Consider the following 22,378-nt stretch of genomic DNA (forward strand, 5'->3'; position numbering starts at 1 on the left):
CTTCAAAACCAAAGCATCTTCAAGTGCGTTGTCCTTAGTCAAGCGTCACATTTGATTGTAACAACTTTTCATGAAAAAATCAATCCGGCTTGGAGAGCTGAGAACAAGATGCAGCACTCCCGAACAAGCTCGAACATTGCCTGCACCGCATGAACCTCTCCGTCCCTGCATAACAGTCAACTCCCTGCAGCATCTCTACGCAAGCTCCGGAAGTGCCTGCAAAGACCAGCAACCGCCCCGCATTATATTTAACCGTGCCTGCAGCATCCTGCATAAATAAGAGTAGACGGTACCTGCACACCTGAAGCTGCAGCGTCTCTGCCTCAGATTAAAACGTGCCTGTACATCTCAAGCTGCAACAGAGCTGCACATGCTCCAGCATTCCCAGCACAGCTCTCGGCGGGGCATCGGTGCACCAACTTCAACTTTACCTGCACTCCTCGAGCTGTGGCGCCTCCGCGCGCAGCTTAACTCCGTCTGCACGGCCCCGCCTGCAGCATCTCTGCCCAGCTTCCAGCTCTGCCTGCAATCAGTGCATACGGTCAAACTGCCCGCAGCGGCCCTGCTCAGGCCACAGTGAAGCATCTTTCCTGCAGACACCGCTGCACACCGACCCTCATCTCTCCAGCACAGCTCAGCTTGCACAGCCCGGGCTGTGCCCTCTGCGCAGACTGCCTGTCTGCCCGATGCTGGAGCTCAGCTTTCAGTGTCCTGTCCTGGGGGCGATGGGAGAGCACCCCAAGAGTAAGTGCCCGACACTCCATCCTGCCTTTAGCTGCTGTTATTGTTTCCTGGGCGAGTTAAACTCGTTTTGACGATTTTTTCTTTATTCAGAACTGCCTCCCTGCTTTCCAGCGCATGGGCGTGTTTTTTTCCATTTCAAACATCCCATTCAAAAAGAGCTTTTGTGCATTTTTGGGGGCCAGGGTGCGCTCTCCGCTCATTATTTTCTGCCTTTTTTGTTATTTGCACTTCTCTTGGCACTTATTGATGTGCATCAAGCAGGCCTAAAACGCCCCCTGTTTCCAAATGTGCGGGGTCGGTTGTGTGTACCACAGCGGCCCCGTCTCCCCTTTCTACGCAAAGAGCTTCTTAGCGCTCTGGTGATTTACTGGGTACAGGGCGGAGGGGGCCCTCGGATCATGCATTGGGGCATCTGAGCGGGAGGTGTCTAGCAGAGGTTTCCTGCTCCCGGCTCATGCCACGCGCCCCCGGGTGACCACCTACTTAGGGGGGCCTTTTGAGGGCTTCCACGTGTGTACTAAGGGAGGGGGCCAGCAGGCACCACTAGGGGTGCATTTAGGAAGTTTGTCTGTTTTTCTTCGGGGGTGTGTGTAGCCTGGTTGCAAGGATGAAGCTCGCGTGCTTTCTTTGCAATCTGAACATGGGGCGAGGGCTGCTTTGGGGTGTACCTGGGGACTGTTTGGGTTTATTGAAGATGTTGGAGTAGTGGCGTACACACACACACGTGGGTGGCGTGGGATGGGGCGGGGTAGACGCTGACCTGTTCTGACGAGGTGAGGGCTTTGCCCGGTGTCTGACCTCTTTGCTGAAGTTGTAAAGGGGTTGTCCGGGGTCTGACCTGAGACTGGGGCCGGTTGTGGATTACCGAAGAAGCAGAGGTTTGTGGGGGTGTGGGGAGGGGTCTTCTGGTATGATGGCTGGGGTCTGACCAGTCTCACAGATGGAGAGGGCCGGGTTGAGTTGGGGTTTCCAGGGGGCTCAACTCCATACTTCAGATGTGTGAGGCCGGTCAATATCGTTGAGATGGGGGTGGGGGAGGGGGGGCACAAGCTGCAGGTGTGTGTATCCGGAGTGTCTGGCGTCTGACCCTGTGATTTCCTTGTGTGTTGAGCACGGAGCCTGCCAGTATATACCCATCCCGGTCTCTAGATGTGAGGGTCGCAGGGGATACCCACGGCTTTGCCCGTCTGTCTGAAGACGTGGAGGGGTCGGGGGAAGGGGAGCTGCCCGGTGTCTGGCCTGTCGTGCTGAAGAGATAGAGGCTTGCCTGAGCAGTGTGTGGTCTGGCCAGACTTACGGAGGGTGAGTTGTGTGTGGGGCGCAGTTGCTTGGAGGTCTCCCCACTTCTGATCCAGATATGGGTGGGCCGGGTCAGACCCTTCTACCTCTAGTGTGTGTAGTTTTGCGGACCCTCACTGGCTCTGAGGTGTCTGTAGTTGAGGGAGTCCGCACGTGTGCATGGAGGGTAGGGGGGACCGGGCCAGACTCTCCGGCTTTAAGTGTGCTGGGGGGCGGTGGGGGGGGGGAGCCCCTCTAGCGGCCGGGGTCTGACCTCTCTGTTCCTTCCCCCTAGAGAAGCCCGCCCTGGCCCTGTGCGTCGGCTGCGGCAGTCAGATCCACGACCCGTTCATCATGCGCGTGTCCCCGGACCTGGAGTGGCACGCCGCCTGCCTCAAGTGCGCCGAGTGCAGCCAGTACCTGGACGAGACGTGCACGTGCTTCGTGCGGGACGGGAAGACCTACTGTAAGAGGGACTACATCAGGTGATGCGCTGCTCCCCGCGCGAGCTGCTCTGCGCTGCGTGGGTCTGGCAGGCAACCTCGCGCCCCTCCAGCGGCACGCTCGCTGCGCGGGACCCTCCACAACACCTGCCCTGCGCCCCCCCCCCCCCAGCACACGTGCTGCGGGTACCCCTCTCCACAGCACCTGCGCAGGCCCTCTCCACTCCACAGCACCTGCCCTGCGCAGGCCCCTCTCTACAGCACCTGCGCGCCCCCGCTCCACAGTACACGCGCTACTCGGACCCCTCCCACAGCACCTGCGCGGGCCCCCTCCACAGCACACGCGCTGCGCGGGTCTTTCAGGGCAACCTCGCGCCCCTTCCTCGCAGCACACGCGCTGCACGGGCCCCTCTCCTGAGTACATGCGCTGCGCGGGTCTTTTAGAGCAAGCCCCGCTGCGCAGAATGCGCGGGCCCCTCTGCACACCCCTTTAAGATAACCCCCATGGCCCTCTCCACAGCACCTGTACATACAGCTCCCCACACAGCCACATGGACACAATTTGTGGACAATCCCAGACACACTCACCTTCTGTGGGGCTCCACCTGCACAGTCACAGACCCTCTCCACAGACCTCTGCTGCACACTCCCATACACTGAAACTTTACAAGGCTGGTGCTCAACTCTCCCACACTCCGCGCGCCCTGAACAGCGCCGGACACGGCCCCCTGTAGAGCTCCCTGCACACCCCCGCACCCGCCCGCCCCTCAGAGCCTTCTGCGCACCACAGTGCACAGCTTCACAATGCCACCCCGGCATGGACCCCTACTGCAGTCTCCTGTACACAACCCTTTCTACAAATACAGACACCTGTCTGCTAACCTCCTTCCACAGGACCCAGGCCGCACGCCTCTCACAGGGGCCTTCCTTCCACACACCGCACACCGGGTCACAGAACCACCAGCACACTCCGTGGTAGAGCTCCCCACAGACCCCCTCGCCAGGCCCCCCTGCTGTTACTCTTCACAGCCCCCTGCATAGACAACATGCACAGCCTGTGGCACGCCGCAGCTCTGTAGCAGACACCGACGAGCCCGGCAGCCACCTATGCACAACCTCCTCTCCAACCCCCTCTCAGCCAAACCCCTCTCCGCTAGGATGTCTGTCACACTTTTGGTGTCTAATCGTTTAGATAACACGTGAACATCTTTCTCCAGTGTGCCTTTGGTATGTCTGTCCTGTGGTTTGTACAGTGGCGTGAATGTCCTGTGATGAGTGCAGTGGTCTGTGAGGCCCGGGATGTGTAGATTGGTCCGTGACTCCTGTGATGTGTGTTTTGGTCTCCGTACCCTGTTGCAGATGGTTTGGTCTGCGCGTCCTTTGGTTTGGGACTCTTTTCTTGCAGTGTGTGGATAGACCTGCGTGTTCTATGGTGCGTGTCCGGCCTGTGTGCCCTGTTGGTGTCGATCGGTCTGCGTGTCTTGTGGTGTGTAGATCAGCCTGCGTGCCTTGTGGTGCGTGTCCAGTCCGCGTGCCCTATGGTGTGTGGTTCGACCTGCGTGACCTGTGGTGTGTGGATCGGCCTGTGTGTCCTGTGGTACGTGTTCGGCCTGCATTTCCTGTGGTGTGTGGATCGGCCTGCATGTCCTGTGTTATGTGTCTGGCCTGGATGTCTTGTGATGTGTGGCTCGGCCGGCGTGTCATGTAGTGCGTGTCCGGCCTGCGTGTCTGTGGTGTGTGGATCTGGCTGCGTGTTCTGTGGTGCGTGTCTGTGGTGTGTGGATCGGCCTGCGCGTCCTGTGGTGCGTGTCCCGCCCGTGTGTCCTGTGTTGCGTGTCCTGCTCGCATGTCCTGTGATGTGTGGATCGGCCGGCGTGTCTGTAGTGTGTGGACCGGCCTGCGTGTCCGGCCTGCGTGTCCTACCGGTGTGCCGTGGCCTGCATGCCGTGTGTCACTGCTGCACCTTCTTGTTCAAACGAACGTCAACAGCGGAGTCCCGGCCGGAGGGTGGCCACCTGTAATGTACAGTTAAAATATGTGAGATACGCGGCCATTTTCTGCAGGGCCATATTAGCAGAGAACACTAAAATTCAGCGTGAGCCCTCTGGGGCAAGCAGCCTGCTCTCAGCAGTAAGACTCACGGGAAATGAATTCATCCAATCGACAGATTCTTTTTATTTGCTTTAAAATGCAAAGGGTATCCTACACATATTGCGCAGTTGTAAAACAATCAAACTGACGCTTTTATCGAAGTCTTTTTCGTTTAGCAATAAAGTAAGATTGAAATAAAAGCTTTCCGTTTTCATGTTTAAAACTATCGACAGGTAAGGTGTTTTACTGTAGCGCCACGTTGAAGCTAATGTTTAAAAGAGGGTCCGTTTTCTTAAAAAGCAACTTTTTTTCCATAGTAGGAAGAGGGGCTCCTTAGCAAGACAAATGAAAGGGTTTTTCTTTTTTCGGTAACCAATACGCCATGTTAAAGCGGCGACTGCTTCTCCGGCTGTCAGTCTGATGTGCTTTATCTGCGCAGTCCATGCGTTATTGCTCATTCCAGACTCCCACACACTAGCTTCAAAAGAAAACTGCACTCCAAATTAGTCACCCGAGCTTCTTTGTTGTTAATAACAATATTTACTGATATAGCGCTTCAGAACGCACTTCTCTCGTTTTTGAGCGCTGTAAACTGCAGGTTTTAGTCTTGCCCGGTCATAAAACGACATGCACTTATTATATTTGGTCATCATTATATAATTAGTATTTTTGGGAGTCCAGTTTATAATTGCATCGGTGAATCTGCAGTTTCATCTGCAGTCAGGCTGGCTGTATGAATATGGCGCGCGCACGGTATTATTGTATTATTTGAGGTGCGATGGTTTCTCGCGCGCCTGCGGGCACACGCGTTTAGGTTCTGCACATCTACGCATTCGTGGCGAGCTGTGGAAACCCCCTCATCGCCGGCGCCAGCCCCGCGTCGTCACCCCGATTAGTTTGCACATCGAACGTGCAATTCAAGAGTGTGGTATTCATTTTAAGCAAAGCCAGGTTGGCTATTTTACGCCACAGTGATGCATAATGTCTCGCGAGAGATAAGTATCTCCAGGGTGTATATTTAGGAGTACTGAACCACTCTCCCGAGGGTCTGGAGTGGGGCGGGGGCGACTTACTTCAAAACAAGGGGGGTCTGAGAGCCGCCTCGGTCGCATAAAATTAACTTTAAACTCGACCAGTTTGAAACTTGTGAGACCAACACAGGCAGCCTGACACTGATGCTGTGGTCAGAAGAGCCGGTCTCCACAGTGCGGTGTTGCACTTTCAGTACCATTAAAATTGCACTTTTGTTTTAAAGTGTAATTAGATTGTTTGTGTTTGATGCTACTCAGATTAAACCTCTTTTGGTTACATTTTTTGGAAGTCTTAATACCCTAATTCTAATGATCGCTGCAGAACAGCATTATATTGGTAACATTAAATGTAATTTGTTGTAGTTTCTGTGCAGTGTGTGCGTGTGCGTAGCGTTCAGATTAGAAGATTGTCGTTTATGTACAAATACCTGTGTGGCTGTGTGTGTGTGTGTGTGTGAGAGGCCTCCCTCACTTCTAATATCACATTAAAATACTGCACTAAAGCATAAACCCATTTTTTTCATAAAATAAAAAATGCTCATATTTATGGGTTCACCCAATCAAAGTTGAAATGCTGAGCTTTTGCACTACTGCATTTCATATACAGTCTTACAAATACAATTCCGCGTTAGAATGATGCCGTATAGGATAGATAAAAATACACAATAAGCAAACCACAATCGATCATAAAGAAAAAATATGAGTGCATTCAAAGTGTCGTCGTTCGAATACCACTTATGTTTTTTCACTGTCTATTTTCCTTAAAACAGTAATAGACCAGTCACGAGCACATGAAAATGAAAGGTGTTGATGTTCCGCCTCCCTACCGCCGAAGTCCAAAATGCATTTCATTCGCATGTCTTCTCGGCTTGGCAATAGACCGGAATAGAAAGTACGCGGCGTCTAAAGACTCCAGTTAGCTTCTGGCTTCAAAATTAACATGTCTATTGAATCAAGAACTGCTGTGAATATTACTGCATTGCTTACCTTTTAGGAAAGGGACGCGGGCACTGCTTTTTTAACCAGTTTGTTCTAAAATTCTAAAAACTTTACCCGCAGTATTTCCGTGTGTTCTTTGACCACAGTTAATACAAAAACAAGAAACCGGGTTCTAAATAGGAGAATTAAACCGCATAATTTATTGGATCGAATTGCCTTGGTACAACCGATATGAATGTTTGATGAGTTTATAGTTACATTAAAGGTAAAAGTGGACTGTTACTTACGGTGCGGTTTTTACGGGAGTTCTCCTCCTTGAGCGTGTCGCAAACAACGCAATATATTCATGTAGTTCTGCTCCGTTTTGTGAGATTTTGTCTAACTGCAGTGTTTTGTAGCGCTCCTTTTTTTGTTCAAATTGTGACTAAATATTTTCGTAGTCGTCCTGTGTTGCGAGTGGGGGTGACTGTAGTATTTTTGCACATTTGCTTTGTGTTGTCAGTGTGTGGCTAATTGTGTAGTATGTTTGCAGAGATCCCGCTTGTGTTGCGAGTTTGTTTTCAACAGCAATGCAGTATATTTGTAGGTGCTCTGTGTGTTGTGTGTATCGACCAGTGCGTTGTTTCTGTAGTTGCTGTTTGTGTTCATTGTGTGCCTAACATGCCCGTATTTTTGCAGAATCCGTGCATATTGAGTGTGTATCTCACAGTCCAGTATTCAAACTTGCTCTCTAGATTGCCATTTTGCGGATAACGGTGTGATTTTGTTGCTCAGTTCCTCTTGTGTTGTGCTGTTGTGTGTCCTTATGGTGCAGTAACTTTGTTTGTAGAGGTCCTCTCTTTGTTTTGAATGTGTGGATAGGTGTGTAGTATGCCTGTAGAATGCCTCTCTGTTTGACGAGTGCACGCAAACAGTGCAGTACCTTTGCAACAATCCGAGCAGTCTTTTTCGAGTTCCTGTCGGTGTTGTGGACGTGTATGCGTCTGCGAGAGTGCAGTCTATCCGTGGAATCGTGCAGTGTGGCTAACAATGTGGTATTCTCTGGGGACGCGCGGTGGGTTTTGTGTTGCTTCGATGAGAAGATGGAACACACGGTGGGCAGTTGTCTGCAGCGCCCTGTGACCCCGACACCTGTCACTGTGTTGCTTTGTGTGCAGCTTGCCAACGTGCGCGCAATGGTGCCTGGGCATTGCTGGGACCACTGCTCCTTGGTGGGCAATATTCAGTGCCAATCCTGGACAGGAGGTGCACTGTCTGGGGGCGTAAAGAGACGTTGTCTGTCCTCAAGGTATACTGGGCAGTGCAAGGACACGCCTAGATCTGTTCAGCCAGCAGTAGCAGTGTGGAGAGTTTTCCCACACTGTCCCAGGCCCCTGTCACTCAGCCCTGACTCACACCTCTCCCAGGCACCTCGGGGTGAGGTGCACTCACTGCCACCGGGGGTTCACCGGGAATGACATGAGATTGGAGGAGTGATATGTGGGTTTCACCACAGGGGGCCCGTCCATTCCTGATTCCCCCTACCTCCTGGCTATCCAAGGCGAAATGAGCGCAGAGTGGCCTGGTGTGCCCCAGTAGTGGCAGGGAGGTCGGTGTACTGGTGTGAGTTGTTTTGTCACTCCTACCCGACCTCCTGACCCCCCTCTCTCTGCTCTTCGGCGTGCTCGTAGTGTCGCCTGGGCTTCCCCTGCACAGATGGCGGTGTGTGCCGTGTCATCTGACCTCTGACGCGCATCCTTCGCCCCCTCTCGCAGGCTCCTAGGGGTCAAGTGCACACAGCGCTGACTGACAGACATTATCCTGCAGGGGAGGCGGCGCTGCGTGGGATGCTGCCGCCACCCTGGCCGCTGACACTCATCCCTGAGGCCTGCTGTTTGCAGTGAGGGCTCTGTGGTGTGAGTGCCTGTCCTTGTGGCCCGCACACTCACTCATCCTCCCCTCCCCCCCCCCCCCTCTCACAGGCTCCGAAGGGAGAGGTGCACTCCCTGGATGAGGCCTGGTACTCGCAGTGAGGGCGCTGCGCAGTGAGTGCTTGTCCTGGCCCAGCACACTCACTTATTCTCCCCTCCCTCCTCCCAGGCTGCTGAGGGGGGCTTGTTACTTGCAGTGAGGGCGCTGTGCTGTGTGAGGTGAGTGGTTGCCACTCTGCCTCAGACACTCACTCCCCCCAAGGTTCCTCGGTGTGAGGTGCACTCCCTGAGTGAGTCCTGTTACTAGCAGTGAGGACGCTGTGCTGTGTGAGGTGTGTACGTGCCCTTCTGGCCTGACGCTCATCCCTTCTCCGCCTCTCCCCTCCCGGGCTCTTCTTTTTGAGGTGCACTCCCCGAGGCCTGTTACTTGAGTTGAGGGTGCTGTGGTGTATGAGGTGTGCGCTGTGGTGTATGAGGTGTGCGCTGTGGTGTGTGCGGTGTGCCTATCCTTCTGGCCTTGACACTCACCCCTTCTCCGCAGCTCTCCTCCCGGGCTCTTCGGGGTGAGGTGTTACTGGCATTGAGGGTGCTGTGGTATGCGAGGTGTGTACTCGCCCCTGACACTCACCCCTCTCCCCTCCCGGGCTCTTCGGGGTGAGGTGTGGCCTGTTACTTGCATTGCAGCCGGGTGCTGTGGAGCGTGAGGTGTGGGCTGTGGTGCGTGAGGTGTGCGCTGGGGTGCGTGTGGTGTACTCGCCCCTCTGGCCCCTGACACTCATCCCTCTCCCCAGGCTCTTCGGAGTGAGGTATACTCCACGAGGCCTGACACTTGCAGTGATAGCGCTGTGGTGTGTGAGGTGTGCGCTGTGGTACGCGAGGTGCGTGAGGTTTGCGCTGTAGTACATGCGGTGTGTACTCGCCCCTGACACTCATCCCTCTCCCCTCTCTCTCTCCCCCAGGCTCTTCTGGGTGATGTGTTTCTTGCAGTGAGGGCTCTGTGGTGCGTGAGGTGTGCGCTGTCGTGCTTGAGCTGTGCGCTATGGTGCGTGAGCTGTGGTGCATGCGGTGTGTACTCGCCCCTGACACTCATCCCTCTCCCCTCTCTCTCTCCCCCAGGCTCTTCTGGGTGATGTGTTTCTTGCAGTGAGGGCTCTGTGGTGCGTGAGGTGTGCGCTGTCGTGCTTGAGCTGTGCGCTATGGTGCGTGAGCTGTGGTACATGCGGTGTGTACTCGCCCCTGACACTCATCCCTCTCCCCTCTCTCTCCCCAGGCTCTTCGGGGTGAAGTGCGCGCAGTGCGGCCTGGGATTCTCCAGCAGTGACCTGGTGATGCGGGCGCGCGAGCGCGTCTACCACATGGAGTGCTTCCGGTGCTCGCTCTGCAGCCGCCAGCTGCTCCCCGGCGACGAGTTCTGCCTGCGGGAGCACGAGCTGCTGTGCCGGGCCGAGCACGGCCTCCTGGAGCGGGGGCCGGCCGAGAGCCCGCCCAGCCCCGCCAGCCCGGGGCCCCTGCAGGGCGGCAGGGCCCTGCACCTCACAGGTAAGGCCGCGCGCTGCGAGCGAGCCTGCACGCCTGCACTGCACCCAGCCTGACCGCTGGGCGCCAGCACCATCACACGAGGGCGTCATGCACCACATACCGCATGCACAGGACACCGGACAGCACCATGCACAACACGCAACATGCACAGGACAGTGGACTGCACCGTGCACAACACACAACATGCACAGGACACATGCACCACACACAGCATGCACAGGACACATGCACAACACACAGCATGCACAGGACACATGCTCCACACACACAGCATGCACAATGCACTACAACACACCCCGAGACAACCCACAGATGAACAGCACCGTGCATTGTAAAATATGCAAGCTGCCCTCCACTGCTTCATACAAAGCCACATAAACCTCTGCAAAGTACCCTGCCTGATCTGCACCGTACCCGGTACAACTTGCATATCCTGCCCTGCACCACAAAAAACAGCGCCTCTCACTGCTGCATACACACCATGCTCGACGGGCCCGCTGTCTGCATTACACAGCCCCCTACATTAAACACACATATCTACGGCAGAAAGTACAGTCAACAACACCTTTAAGTGCACTCTGCGCACAAAACCTCTCACTGTATGCACCGATCCATGCGCCGCGCGCAGCTGGGACAGCATCACTGCAGCTGATCTCAAATACACGTTTGCCTGGTATCAACTACAAAACGTACAGGAAGCAGCCGCCGGGTATAGCCCTGAAATGTCAGCTTGGGGTTCCGATGACCTTTGAAGCCGAAGGTCGAGTGCTTTGTAAAAGTAACTAGACATTAATATTTTGGGGAAGAAAATATTTTAAGGGTTCGGAATACTTTTAATTCCACAATTCATTGGAATCCCATCTTTTAAAAACATATTGTAAAAGATTTATGTTCGTGACATCGTTCTCATGAAGAGCGGGTTTTGAAACCACTGCTGTAAGAATAGTCACAAACATACTGCAACTGCTGCCTTTTTGAGGTGCCCCATCCTCCCCAGGGTGAGGTGCTCTGATGGTTGCAAAGATTTGTGTTCTTGCCTTCTACAGCAAGCGCTCCCTGTGTTTTAATCACAGTACGACAACTTTGAAGCATATAAATGTATTGCTTAAAATGTATTTTAGATACGGACTATGGCTATTTTTACATCTTTAAAATGTGCTTGAGGTATACTCACTTCATGAATTAAATCAATACGCGCTGCACTTAACTGTGATGCTCATTGATGTAAATATCAATACACATTTAGCATAATTATAAAACAGTGTAATCAATGTCATTGTATCTAAACATGCATCTAAAGCACGCATGTACACATACATTTACATATTGAAAGATATGGATTTTTATGTTTTATAAAGAAGCATGTTTTACTACATATTATGTATGGTAGATGTGGTATTTATATGTATTTATTTAGTAAGACATTTAAACTTAGATATATCTATATCTGTAACTATATCTATTTCCCTTTATTTAAATGTATATAGCTGTATCCATATATATATATTTATATATATATTTATATATATATATATTCTTACAATCATAGAAATTAAATGAAGCCCAATAACGCTTGTTATTTGGATTAAGGGTATTGCTAAGCACATAATCACATATGTATTATTGTAGTGCAAAAGTCACATTCGGAGTTATTACATAGTACACCCTAAATGGCTTTAGAAATAGTTGCTTATTGCCTGGTTTATTCCATGTTACAATGACTTTGCAGAGGGAGGCAACTGGGTGCCTACTCTTAAGGACATTCTATATAACCTCTGTGCTGCAGTTCGGTTTAAAAAGTTTGTTATTCTATACGTGAAAAAATAGCTTAGCTCAGAGGTTCTTAACTGGTGGCCCGTGGGCCCCTGAAAGTCCGCATCTGTTTACAACGTTAAATACATTTAGCAAAGTAATAATATGTACACACAACAAAGTAAAATCAAAAAAGGAGAAATGTAAACGTGAAGGTATTGGAAATCAGAGGCTAAGCAGTAAGGTTAATATCCTCAGCTTGTTTCGTGGGAGCAGTGTGAGTACAGCAAACAGACGCTAGGATGAACGATTGATAACCTCAAATGAAGCGCTGGCGTGCTCTGACAAAAAGGGAGCGTGCATTAGGAGTAAACATGCGAAATTAATAGGCTAGGGTATAACATAGCACTTCGTAATTTAAGAAGCGAAACACAATATTGAATGTTACAACTTTCTCACTAAAATTAAACTTCTGTTTTTTTGTATATTTTGTGTTTGAGATTTAAAAAAATATGTTTGAATTTGTGTAATGGTTGTGTAATGGTGTATACTTGTTGCAGTCATTTTTTAACTTTTAAATCATAGAGGTTGCTTAGGCAGGGTGGCCGGCTTCCAGATGTGATTCAGTGGGGTCCACAGAAACCAGAAGGTTAAGAACCGCTGCTCTAGCATATGATACCGGCAACTGATTGTTGTGGGAGTGATTGAGGCTGTGTATGTCGAAAGTCATGGCTTCCCTCCAGACTTAGCGATGGTAATAATTAGCATATTTCAGCCTTCGTACAATAAATAAATATATATGAAGCTATTTATAGTTATTTCTTACATGGTTGTTTTGTTTATTTGTAATATTAGCATTTATGTTGCCAGCAGTCACCTTATAAGTAAATATTCTATCAAAACATATATATTTACTTACAAACAAGTTGAACAAAAGCATAAAATTTCCTGCATTGCAGCCCCAAAAAGCATTGATCGAATGTTATTAGCAGCATTTAAACATAACAGACAGGAGAGTAGATAGTCAAATACTAGTGGGCAAAAATGTGTACACACACACACACACACACACTATTACAGTACTTTACACATTTGTTTTACATTATAAAATCTTTGACTGGTGTTGAATAAACTTCAGATATTTAAGCAGACGTACTTTTCTGGAGGTGATTTAAAATTGGGTAAAGTATTTCAAAGGTTACACCAGCCGTTAGACGTAGAATTCCCCCTGGCATTTGCGAAGTTAACTCAAGTATAGTGGTCCTATTGCACCTCAGCGCTATACACCAGTGACTATTCTGTATGCTTTTGTTGTGTTGTTTGTGGCCTAGTCCAGCTTCTCCTTGGTGGCCGGTGAGTGTGCTTGTGCGATTTTCCATGTCAGGGGACAGTTCCTGTAGTACCCCTGCTCCTGCAGCCTCCCAGTAGCCCAGGGTTTCTGTGTGTGATGCACTCCAATCCCTCTGACCTGCTCTCACACAACACTACATCACACTGCCTCGCTCTGTCGCAGGGATTGTGTATGGACCCATGCTTTCAACGTGTTTTGTTAGCGTGCACCAAAAAAACAAGGCACGTACTGGATGCATCACGCCAAAGGCAACATGTAAGGCGTGTTTCACCTCAAGCTGCAGGTTTTTACTATAAAAGTGACCTATATGTAATAAAAGTAGTCATTGCTTTACAGTGATATGGTGTCCATGCGTGGGAGTCGCTGCTGGGACAAACAGTTGACGCGTGCACACTCAATATCCAAAGACACATAAACTTTTAATTCACACACACATATAATTACCCTAGTATTAAATTAACTGTCAAGGTGGCGCAGTGATTTAAAGGCTCGCTGCTCACAAGTTGGAGCTAAGGCTTGGCCAACTCTGCCTCTCACTGCTTCCGCGGTCTGTAAATAAAGTTCCATTGAAATAGTTGGCTATAATACTAGGCGATATGTAACCCAGACCATTATTACAAACGTACACATCTATGTACTATTAATACATATACTTTTAATATAGATAAGTAGATATTAGTACTTATATGTACAATTACTTCAGGCACATAGAGATGTTCCACACACACAGCATAATTAAAAAAAGAATGCATTTTAACACAAAAACACACAGAAAGTAGAAATATACACAAGTTTAAATTTTGATAGTGTAAACGTATATGTGCTGTTAACACACCAGTATGTTTCTATGTGCAATGTACTGTAATGACTATAAGGAGAAGTACATTTATATAGGTTTAATCTATATATAAAGACAGACACTATAAAAGTACATATACAGAAATTCTATTAATATCTACACCAATACATATAACATTTGAATGGTATTGTAATTGCATTTACATATTTAGCTGCACCAGGAATCTATCTCTCACTCTCCATATTGCCATTTCACTCGTTATCCCTCGTTCAGAACATGACACGATGTTCACAACAAAAGTTAAATATTCATTCTATTGCGGTCGCAATTTACAACGGATATTGGGATGGTGAATTCTCCGTGACAGGGACGATAGTTTACTGAAGCTCCTTAAAGGGTCATGTGTTAAAGGGGAGGTTTAAACCGGTGAGCCCTCGCTGACCCCATATTACCTCATTAGTCCCCATCACCAGCCCTCATAGCCCACGAACATTAACCTCACAAGGCCTCAAAACTAGTCCTTCAGCCCCACAACAGCAATACCCACATTTGCCCCAAACTAGCCCCCCATTGCCCAACAACCCTACCTACTCAAGTCTCACACTAGCCACGCAGCCCCTCAAAATCCCCCTCACTGCCCACAACACTATCGCTCATGGCCCAGCAACACCCCATCGCACAACAGTAGAACTCAGTGAAACCACATCACTTGAGGTCAGAGCCCAACACAACTAGGTCTCACTCCAGCCCCTGAGCCCAACAGAACCAGTCTCCAGAGCCTTAAAAAAACTAGCCACCTCAGTCCCTTCATATCATACTGCCAACATCCTGACACTGCCCACGCAACACCAGCCCTGACAAGAGGAGACATGTCCCGCTGGCTCCCAACACAGGACTTCAGAAACCACAATACTAGCTCTCTCAGCTCCTCTGCAGCTGCACAGCATCTGTAGGCACATCTGGCCAGTTATTGATTAGACAGAGTATGCAAATAGCCTGTGTTCTTAGTATTTCTGGTCATTTTAAGAACATTAAGTACATTTCTCCAAAGCTCCACTCTGCAGGTTTAGTTCTGAGTCCCTGTATCCTGACACCACTCCCCACAAGTTGGTGACAATCCCAAAAAGCTAATTCTTAGTTTTCTGAAGATTCAGATGTCTTAAGTGCGGCCTCTGAAGCCGGGCCTGCCGGGCACGCGCAGAGGTGGAGAGTGAGAGCAGCCCTTCCACCCAGCTAGCCCTGTGCTCCTCCTCACCCAAACCAAGGAGCCACAAATACATTCAGTACACTAATCAATACAGTGGTCCCTGTGAGTGGCATACACGATACACAAGGGATACCTAACTAAATGGCAAGTACACACAAACTATTACCTTCTCTAAAGTCCATGTTGTTTGTATGCCCGTCTTTCTTGCTCGGTGGCATGCATGGGCATATTTTGTTTTCCTCTCTGCTTTGCTGGCAGATCTCCTGGAGGAGACACAGGCTTTATTATTGAGTTTTACTGGAAAAGAAGTATTCCTTTCCCTTCAGTATATGAAGAATGTCTTTTTAGGTGGGGCAGTGGTGGAGAAACTGTCTCTCAGGCGTTTTTTTACCTCCCCTGGGACAAGCTAATGAAGGTTTCTGTAATTTGGGGGTTTGTGGTATGAACTTTGTTGCCCAGTCTCTGTTTCCATCCTGTGCCACCCAGTTTGCTTTTGGTCAGCGTTTGCCTGTGATTTTGGTATTTGACCACACTGAGATATTCTACAAGCTAAGTTTAGTCAAAGTACTATAACAGTCTAGTTTGTTGTATGTACTATGTGCGTACGCCAGCACACTGGGTGCTTCTTCTTCAAGGCTTTTTCTTAATAGGTTAGGCACCCCTTCTCCTCTTGTTGGGTTTTAAGGGTACCTGGGATCAAGATTGCCCTTATATGAGTTAGTTCCTATCTCTTTGCCCGAGTTACTTGTTTGGTGTTTCAGCTCCTGTGGGAATACAGTATTTGCGCCACTTTCCTTGATGTGGTACCTGGACTTTAAAATGCCACCGGTGTCCCAGGGTTTCTCGCATGCACCCTTGACCTGGACGGTTATGTGTGCAGAACTCGAGGTTCCCGGCTTGTGTAGAAGTTTTGTCCCATTCTCCATACTCTTTTTTTAGGTCTGGCTACAGAGAAATTTCGCTAACTTGCCAGTCTTGTGTAATCAAAATAATGTATAAATAAAAAAAATATATAGGTATACGTAGAGGGACTTTCGGTCACCAACCTTCATCCAATGGTCTGTACGACTGTCATCTACATTTTGCTTCGATCCACCACAGCATACAATGTGACTCAGTGAGCCAGGCCACTTCTGACATTGGCTCTCTTGCACTATGATTGATGAATTGTCACTATACTCGTCTGCTTTAAAAAAAAACTGCACTTCAAAGCTATGGCTGGTTGGTCAATACTTTGCCATTGATTTCTCCTGTGCATGTTTTGTCATTTTTAATTCTTTTAGTCATCTTTGTTGTTTAAACTATGTCTTCAGATTACAGAAATGTAAAGCCAATAGTACCCTTTGTTTGTATGGCAAAGAATCTTACTTTCCTTTGATGTGCATTACAACTTAAAAGGTTTTTTTAGATCTATCCCAGGTACACGTTCTTCCTAGGAAGCAGCAGTACTGTTCTATTAAAACTCTATGCAATGGTTATTTTTAAATTTAAAAATCATATTGCAAACATATGCCCGTCACATTTAGGCAGCATGCTTTCTTTTTTCCCATATTTTTATTTTTCTAGCTTACAATTACTTAACAACTAAAAAGCAAATAGCCATTCAGTTGCTTATCAAGACAAGACCTATTGGCTGTGAGGGCCTGCCTTCACACTAAGTAACTGTGACTACATTGGATGTTTTTTTTCTTTCTGTAGTTACCTGTCTGTTGAAAAGATTCAGTTAATTTTATTTTTCGTCCAAGATAAACGTTTTTGTGTGCCTGGTCTCTGCATGTTAAGAAATAATGTTAACGTGTCCCTGTGGTTTTCTGGAATCTAGTGATTTGGTCACTTCAATTTCTTGTTTATTTCCAGGGTCCATATTTTGTATTTTTTAGTTTGGAGGTTTTGATTGGAGTTTTACTTTTCTTACGTCGGTTGTAAAGTGACCAGAATATAGAATGATTTTTTTATTGTACTGTTCAGTATACGATATAAGAACACTCAACGCACAGATGTAAAGTAAGCGATACACTTGCTAAACAAAGTTGATCTTAGAGTGCATCATTTCCTCCAATGCAGCACCCCTCTGAGTAGCCCCTCATCTTCCTTGAATCTAGGAGCGTCCCTCATATTTTTTCCCCATCACAGAATTTGGGGCCCATTCACAAGTCATCGATTGAGAAAAGGTAGCCACAACGAAAATGTTTGAGTCGCAGTAGCTAATCAAGGGCTACAGACTCATTCATTTTTTTACCATCGCATATAATAATAAATAAAACAGTAGGTGTTATAGAAAAACTTTCTAGTTTTAATGCACATCCAACAAATAGAATTCTCATTGGCACAAATAAAATGTATCTGAATTATTGTTAAAAAAGGATAAAGAATAGAAAGAAAAAAAGCACAGCCAAAGACAGGTCTTGGGCCACCAGCCCTGGCACTGAAATGCACGTGCTCATGAAATCTGTCACTCACAGAGCGAGGGAGCCAATGGCTGAAAGGGGATTGGCCATTGCCGCATGCTGCATTCTGTGGTATGAAGATGTAAAATGTGAATTACAACTGAACAGACAAATAGTTGGAAATGGTTTTCCAAAATCCCTTTTTTTTAAGTTCAGAAAATTTTTATTGAAAGAATATGACATAAGCTTACAAAGTAAGACAAAGAAAATAACAAGCAAAAGTATACATCAAGAACCCCAAAATCCCTTTATATATGTATAGATGTGTATATTTTATGTTTATGAATTGTTTCATTACATGAGGTAGGCAAGGGAGCTAAAGCTGTCCGTAGGCCAGAGTTGTTTTTTTAAACCTGTTCTGAGTAGAGTTCTAACTCTATGCCACGTTCAGCATAATTCATGGATCCGTTTTTGTTGTGGAGCACAGCAAACATCCCTACGGCAGATGCTACTTTAGGTTCTCCGTAAATAAGTTTGCATCCTCCAGGCAGCCGATCTGCAGCAAATTTGGAACAAAGTAAGGTAGCTTCCCAAATATGTGCAGATTCGTCAATTGAAAATTATAGTGAAAACAAAGGGCATATGCTATCCACCTTCTGAGATAATAACTGCACAAAGTTGCTATAGTCAACTCAGCAGCTCCCAGGCCCAGCTCTCGCCCTACTTCTGCCTTCTCTGTGCCTGTTTTTCCCTGTTCTGATTTGTCTTTGATTTCCCCTCATTTTCACTGCCTTTTCCTTGCTTTTCCCTCGTTTTCACAGCTTTCTCCATGATTTCCCCCCTGTTGTTTGAGTTCCTTCTCTTTTGTTTTCCACTGCTTTCTCCTTACAGTTTCCCTTTTGTGAGTGGCTCCTCTTTGCTTTCCCCTCGTTTTCACTGCTTACTCCTTGTTTTGCACCCCATTTTTTGAGTGCTCTCTCCTTGCTTTCCCCCCGTTTTTTTTTATTGTTTTCTCCTTCTTTTCTCCGACTGATCCCTGCAAGAACCCATTGCCCCCTCGAGGGTAATTATCCGCACTCTACAAATCCGAATTAATTCGTTGATAGATATAGTCGACTATGTTGTTTTATTATATACATTTATATGGATTAAAGAATATCTTTTCCTGGCCTGGTGACTTCTCACGTTTTGCTTTAGGGAACAAGCCAATAATAATAATATATTTATATATATATACACAGATCTCTTCGTGTATGTGTTTGAGTGTGTGAATGTGATTGTATGTGTGCATATACATATATATATATCAATCTCTCGCTCTCTGAATATATATATTTATTAATCATCACCATTAATGGGTTAGATTTATAATTCCATGCAGATATTAAAAAACAGAAGGAAACGGACCTGGAAGAAAAAACATAGTGTGGAGACAGAGTCAGGCAATTTAAGATTTAGCAATAAATTCATAACAACCGTACGTGAAGTGTTTAAAAAGTCACAAACGCAGGTTGAAATCGCATTTGGAGGTAGACAAAAATGCTGAGCCTTAAATCTCCCTGCAAGCAAAACGTTCCCACCCAAACACACATAAGTGAGTCAGGTTTAAGTCCTATAAATTATCCCACGGTCATGTCAGAGTCCCTTTATATTGTTCCCCTTTGAACCTATTGCCCGTGTCCCTTACTTTTCTTTACTCCTGTAGCCCATAATTAGGGGTAGGTGCCAGGAACCAGGCCTTGTCCCCTCGCAGCTCGAGGTGTAACCCCAAACTAAACCCATAACTCCTCTGACCTACCAGTGCCCCCACAGTGCTCCCTGGGGTGTACCACCCGCCCAAAGAGAGCAGACCTCCTCTTGCCTCCTGCTGGCTGCCCCTGTCTCTTTAAGGGAAATTATTGGCAAAGCTGTTCAAAAAGGGTGTTTACATTTGTGCAGGTTTCTTTTGAACCGCCTGCTAATACTCAGCACCTGACAAATTATCCCACAAGCGTAATCTGCTTTTTAAATGCAGGAGATAACCATTTATTTTATTTAACAACAGTTCGTGCACAACAAACCACAGCGCCTCACCCATAGGCGGCTGAGACGCAGAACAGCGCACGTGCAAAGTTAGAAAAGTTGTGAGAACCTAAGGCTTGCCTTTCGAAGACATACATTTTTGGCTCAAAACTCTATTTACCTTATTTGGAAGATAGAGATAGGAGCAAAATCTCAAAACCGGTTGCACGGGAACGCCCGTGTACATGTACCACACATAGGCTGCTCCTGTGATACAGAGAACCACAAAACACCACTTTGTCCAATTTTAGAGCTACTTTGGTATGCGTCCCTTTTTGTGACAGTGCACGCGAAGACTCGATAAATGTGGCCCCCAGTGTTTTGGGATCATAAAGCCACGTTTATAACACATTTAACAAGAAATGTAGCAAGCCCGTGGTCACAGGACAGGGCTAGCAAAGACAGCACCACAGCAGGTTACAGTTACACATAAAGTAAGTAGCGCCCTGTAATAGTCAGAGGTGCTACATTGTAATGTTTCAGCTGTGTGTACTTCATCCATGTGGGAGTGAGTTGCATTTATATATAGCAGCTTGGTTGCTTACCCCCACTTTCGACCTCCCCACAACCTGTGTAACAAACCCATGGTGCCTTCACCGCTTGCATAAAATGTGATTATTGCAAATGTTTGCTGGAGTTTAAGATTGACTAATACAAACACAGTTAACTAATCACAAATATTCATTCAAGTAATTCGAGATCAGAAATCAATGGCGCCGTCCTCCTGACCTCCCATCCTTTCGCCTTAACCGGTTATATCACCAAACATTTCAGTGCTCATTTTTATTTTACGCCTCCAATCCCCAGTCAAATGGGTACAAATGCACTTTATAATCCAGACAAGCATTAAAAACAATAAATAGACATTTAATATTATGCCCACTGTTCATAAACATAATTGGTGACCTTGGACATGACACGATGAGTGACATCACACATGACACTTTGAGCGATATTGCACATTTCACTATCTATGACATCACACATGACAGTGAGTGATATTGCACATTTCACTATGTATGACATCACACATGAAACTGTGAGCAATATTGCACATTTCACTATGTATGACATCACACATGACAGTGAGTGACATCACACATGATACTGTGAGTGATATTGCACATGACACTATGAGTGACCTCAATGACACAATGAGTGACATCACACATGACACTATGAGCGATATTGCACATTTCACTATGTATGACATCACACATGACACTGAGTGATATTGCACATGACACTGTGAATGACATCACACATGACACAATGAGTGACATCACAGATGACATTACTGACTGATATTAGGTGTGAACCTACATGGTTACGGGCATCATGACACTATGAGTGGCGTATCACGCATGATATTATTTATGATAATGCTGATGACACAACACTGACTGACAATGCATGACTACGGGACTGACATTTCAAACATCATCATATATTGATAAACGATATCTTGGTAGCGCACTGACTTTACAAGTGACGACATGGCGCTACGGCATTCCTGGTGGCTTCATATTTACACTCTTTCGATATAACATTACAATCTCAATGACATACCATTGTATCATAAGGCTACGATTGCTGATGTCATCACACGTCACATTATACCAGGTGTCTCCAACGAGTAGCTCGTGAGCTGCCAGTCGCTCTCCTGTGTTCGGCCGGCCTACTAATATAAAAGCTTTTGCTTGGTTGAGTTACTACAGATATATATACTAACATTTAAAAGTATGTTCTCAAGATGAACATGTGTCTATTTTCGGAACTCATAAGCTGATGTTTGGCAAAAAATAGCTGTGCTTTCAAAATGTTTTTAAAGCTATTGTTGAGTTGGGAGGATTATTACTCATGTTATTACCTTAGTGCCATGGGGTTGGTAAAGGCTGGTTCTGTCTGTGTATGAGCCTTGGGAAATATAAGGCATTATAGATCTGAAAACAAAGTGGAAAATTCAACAGAGGCTAAAATAAAAAGGAAAAAAAAGAAAATTCAACTTTAAATGATGAAAATCGAAAATAGAAATCTTAGTAACAAAATTATCCTAGAATATGTCCGTACTTGCTGGTAAACTGGCCTGTGGAGAAATAGGGAGGTATAAAGAAACGCCAGGCCCTGTGTAAGGCTGGTGGGGCTGGGACAGTCAGCTGCATGCAAGGCGCTGGCCTGGTATGGATCTCATTTGTCTATCGCCAATACTCTGTCACAGGGCCCCGTGACGATCGGAAAAACATATATTTCCCTATAGACTTGTGTAGGAATGTTTCCTTCTTGTGATGCAATATGAAATGTAAGAGTAGTCATTATTCTGCTGGCTGGCGGTTAGATGAGCGGAGAGCGGGCTGGAGGGTACAGTACTTTGACTGAATAAAAGAAGATTAGATTTACACCTGTGTGCGTGTAAATTACAACATATGACAATGATGGATAAACACGATAAGAAATGGTGTTTTGGAAGTCTAAGCAAAGTGGTTTGGCCTGAGGAATTAGGGGGGGAAAGAAATGATGTGTTTTAGAATATTTATGTATATTTTTTATCTTTTCACATTTGTATTGTGAACTTGTTGGGTATATTCCCTAATTGGAAGAAGTGATCCAATACACTTACGCTTTAGAATATGTATGTATAGATGTTTTACTTTTCCACATTTTGTAGGGGGGAGCTGTGTAGGAATGTTTCCTACTTGTGATGTAATATGGAATGTTAGAGTAGTGGTTATTCTGGCGTCTCGTAGTTAGATGAGCTGTGAGCTGGCTGGGTGTTGCAGTGCTTTCACTGAATTCGGATGAATTTACATCTGTAAATGTGAAAACAACCAGATTTCCTAAATTTCTTG

General features: G+C 46.9%; 1 protein-coding gene across 1 annotated transcript in view; it reads left to right on the forward strand.

The window, feature by feature from the left end:
* The first annotated feature begins 273 nt into the window (after positions 1-273).
* The window catches only part of ISL2 (ISL LIM homeobox 2), an 82,640-nt gene continuing 60,535 nt past the window's right edge, over positions 274-22,378 (forward strand). Inside the window, exons 1-3 of the mRNA XM_086959873.1 lie at positions 274-744; positions 2,318-2,507; positions 9,707-9,975. Coding sequence (XP_086815999.1) covers positions 687-744; positions 2,318-2,507; positions 9,707-9,975 — 517 coding nt within the window. The 5' untranslated portion in view covers positions 274-686. The remainder of the gene's footprint in view (positions 745-2,317; positions 2,508-9,706; positions 9,976-22,378) is intronic.

Source organism: Lissotriton vulgaris, chromosome 2_2 (genome assembly GCF_964263255.1).
Source record: "Lissotriton vulgaris chromosome 2_2, aLisVul1.2, whole genome shotgun sequence".
Classification (NCBI taxonomy): Eukaryota; Metazoa; Chordata; class Amphibia; order Caudata; family Salamandridae; genus Lissotriton; species Lissotriton vulgaris.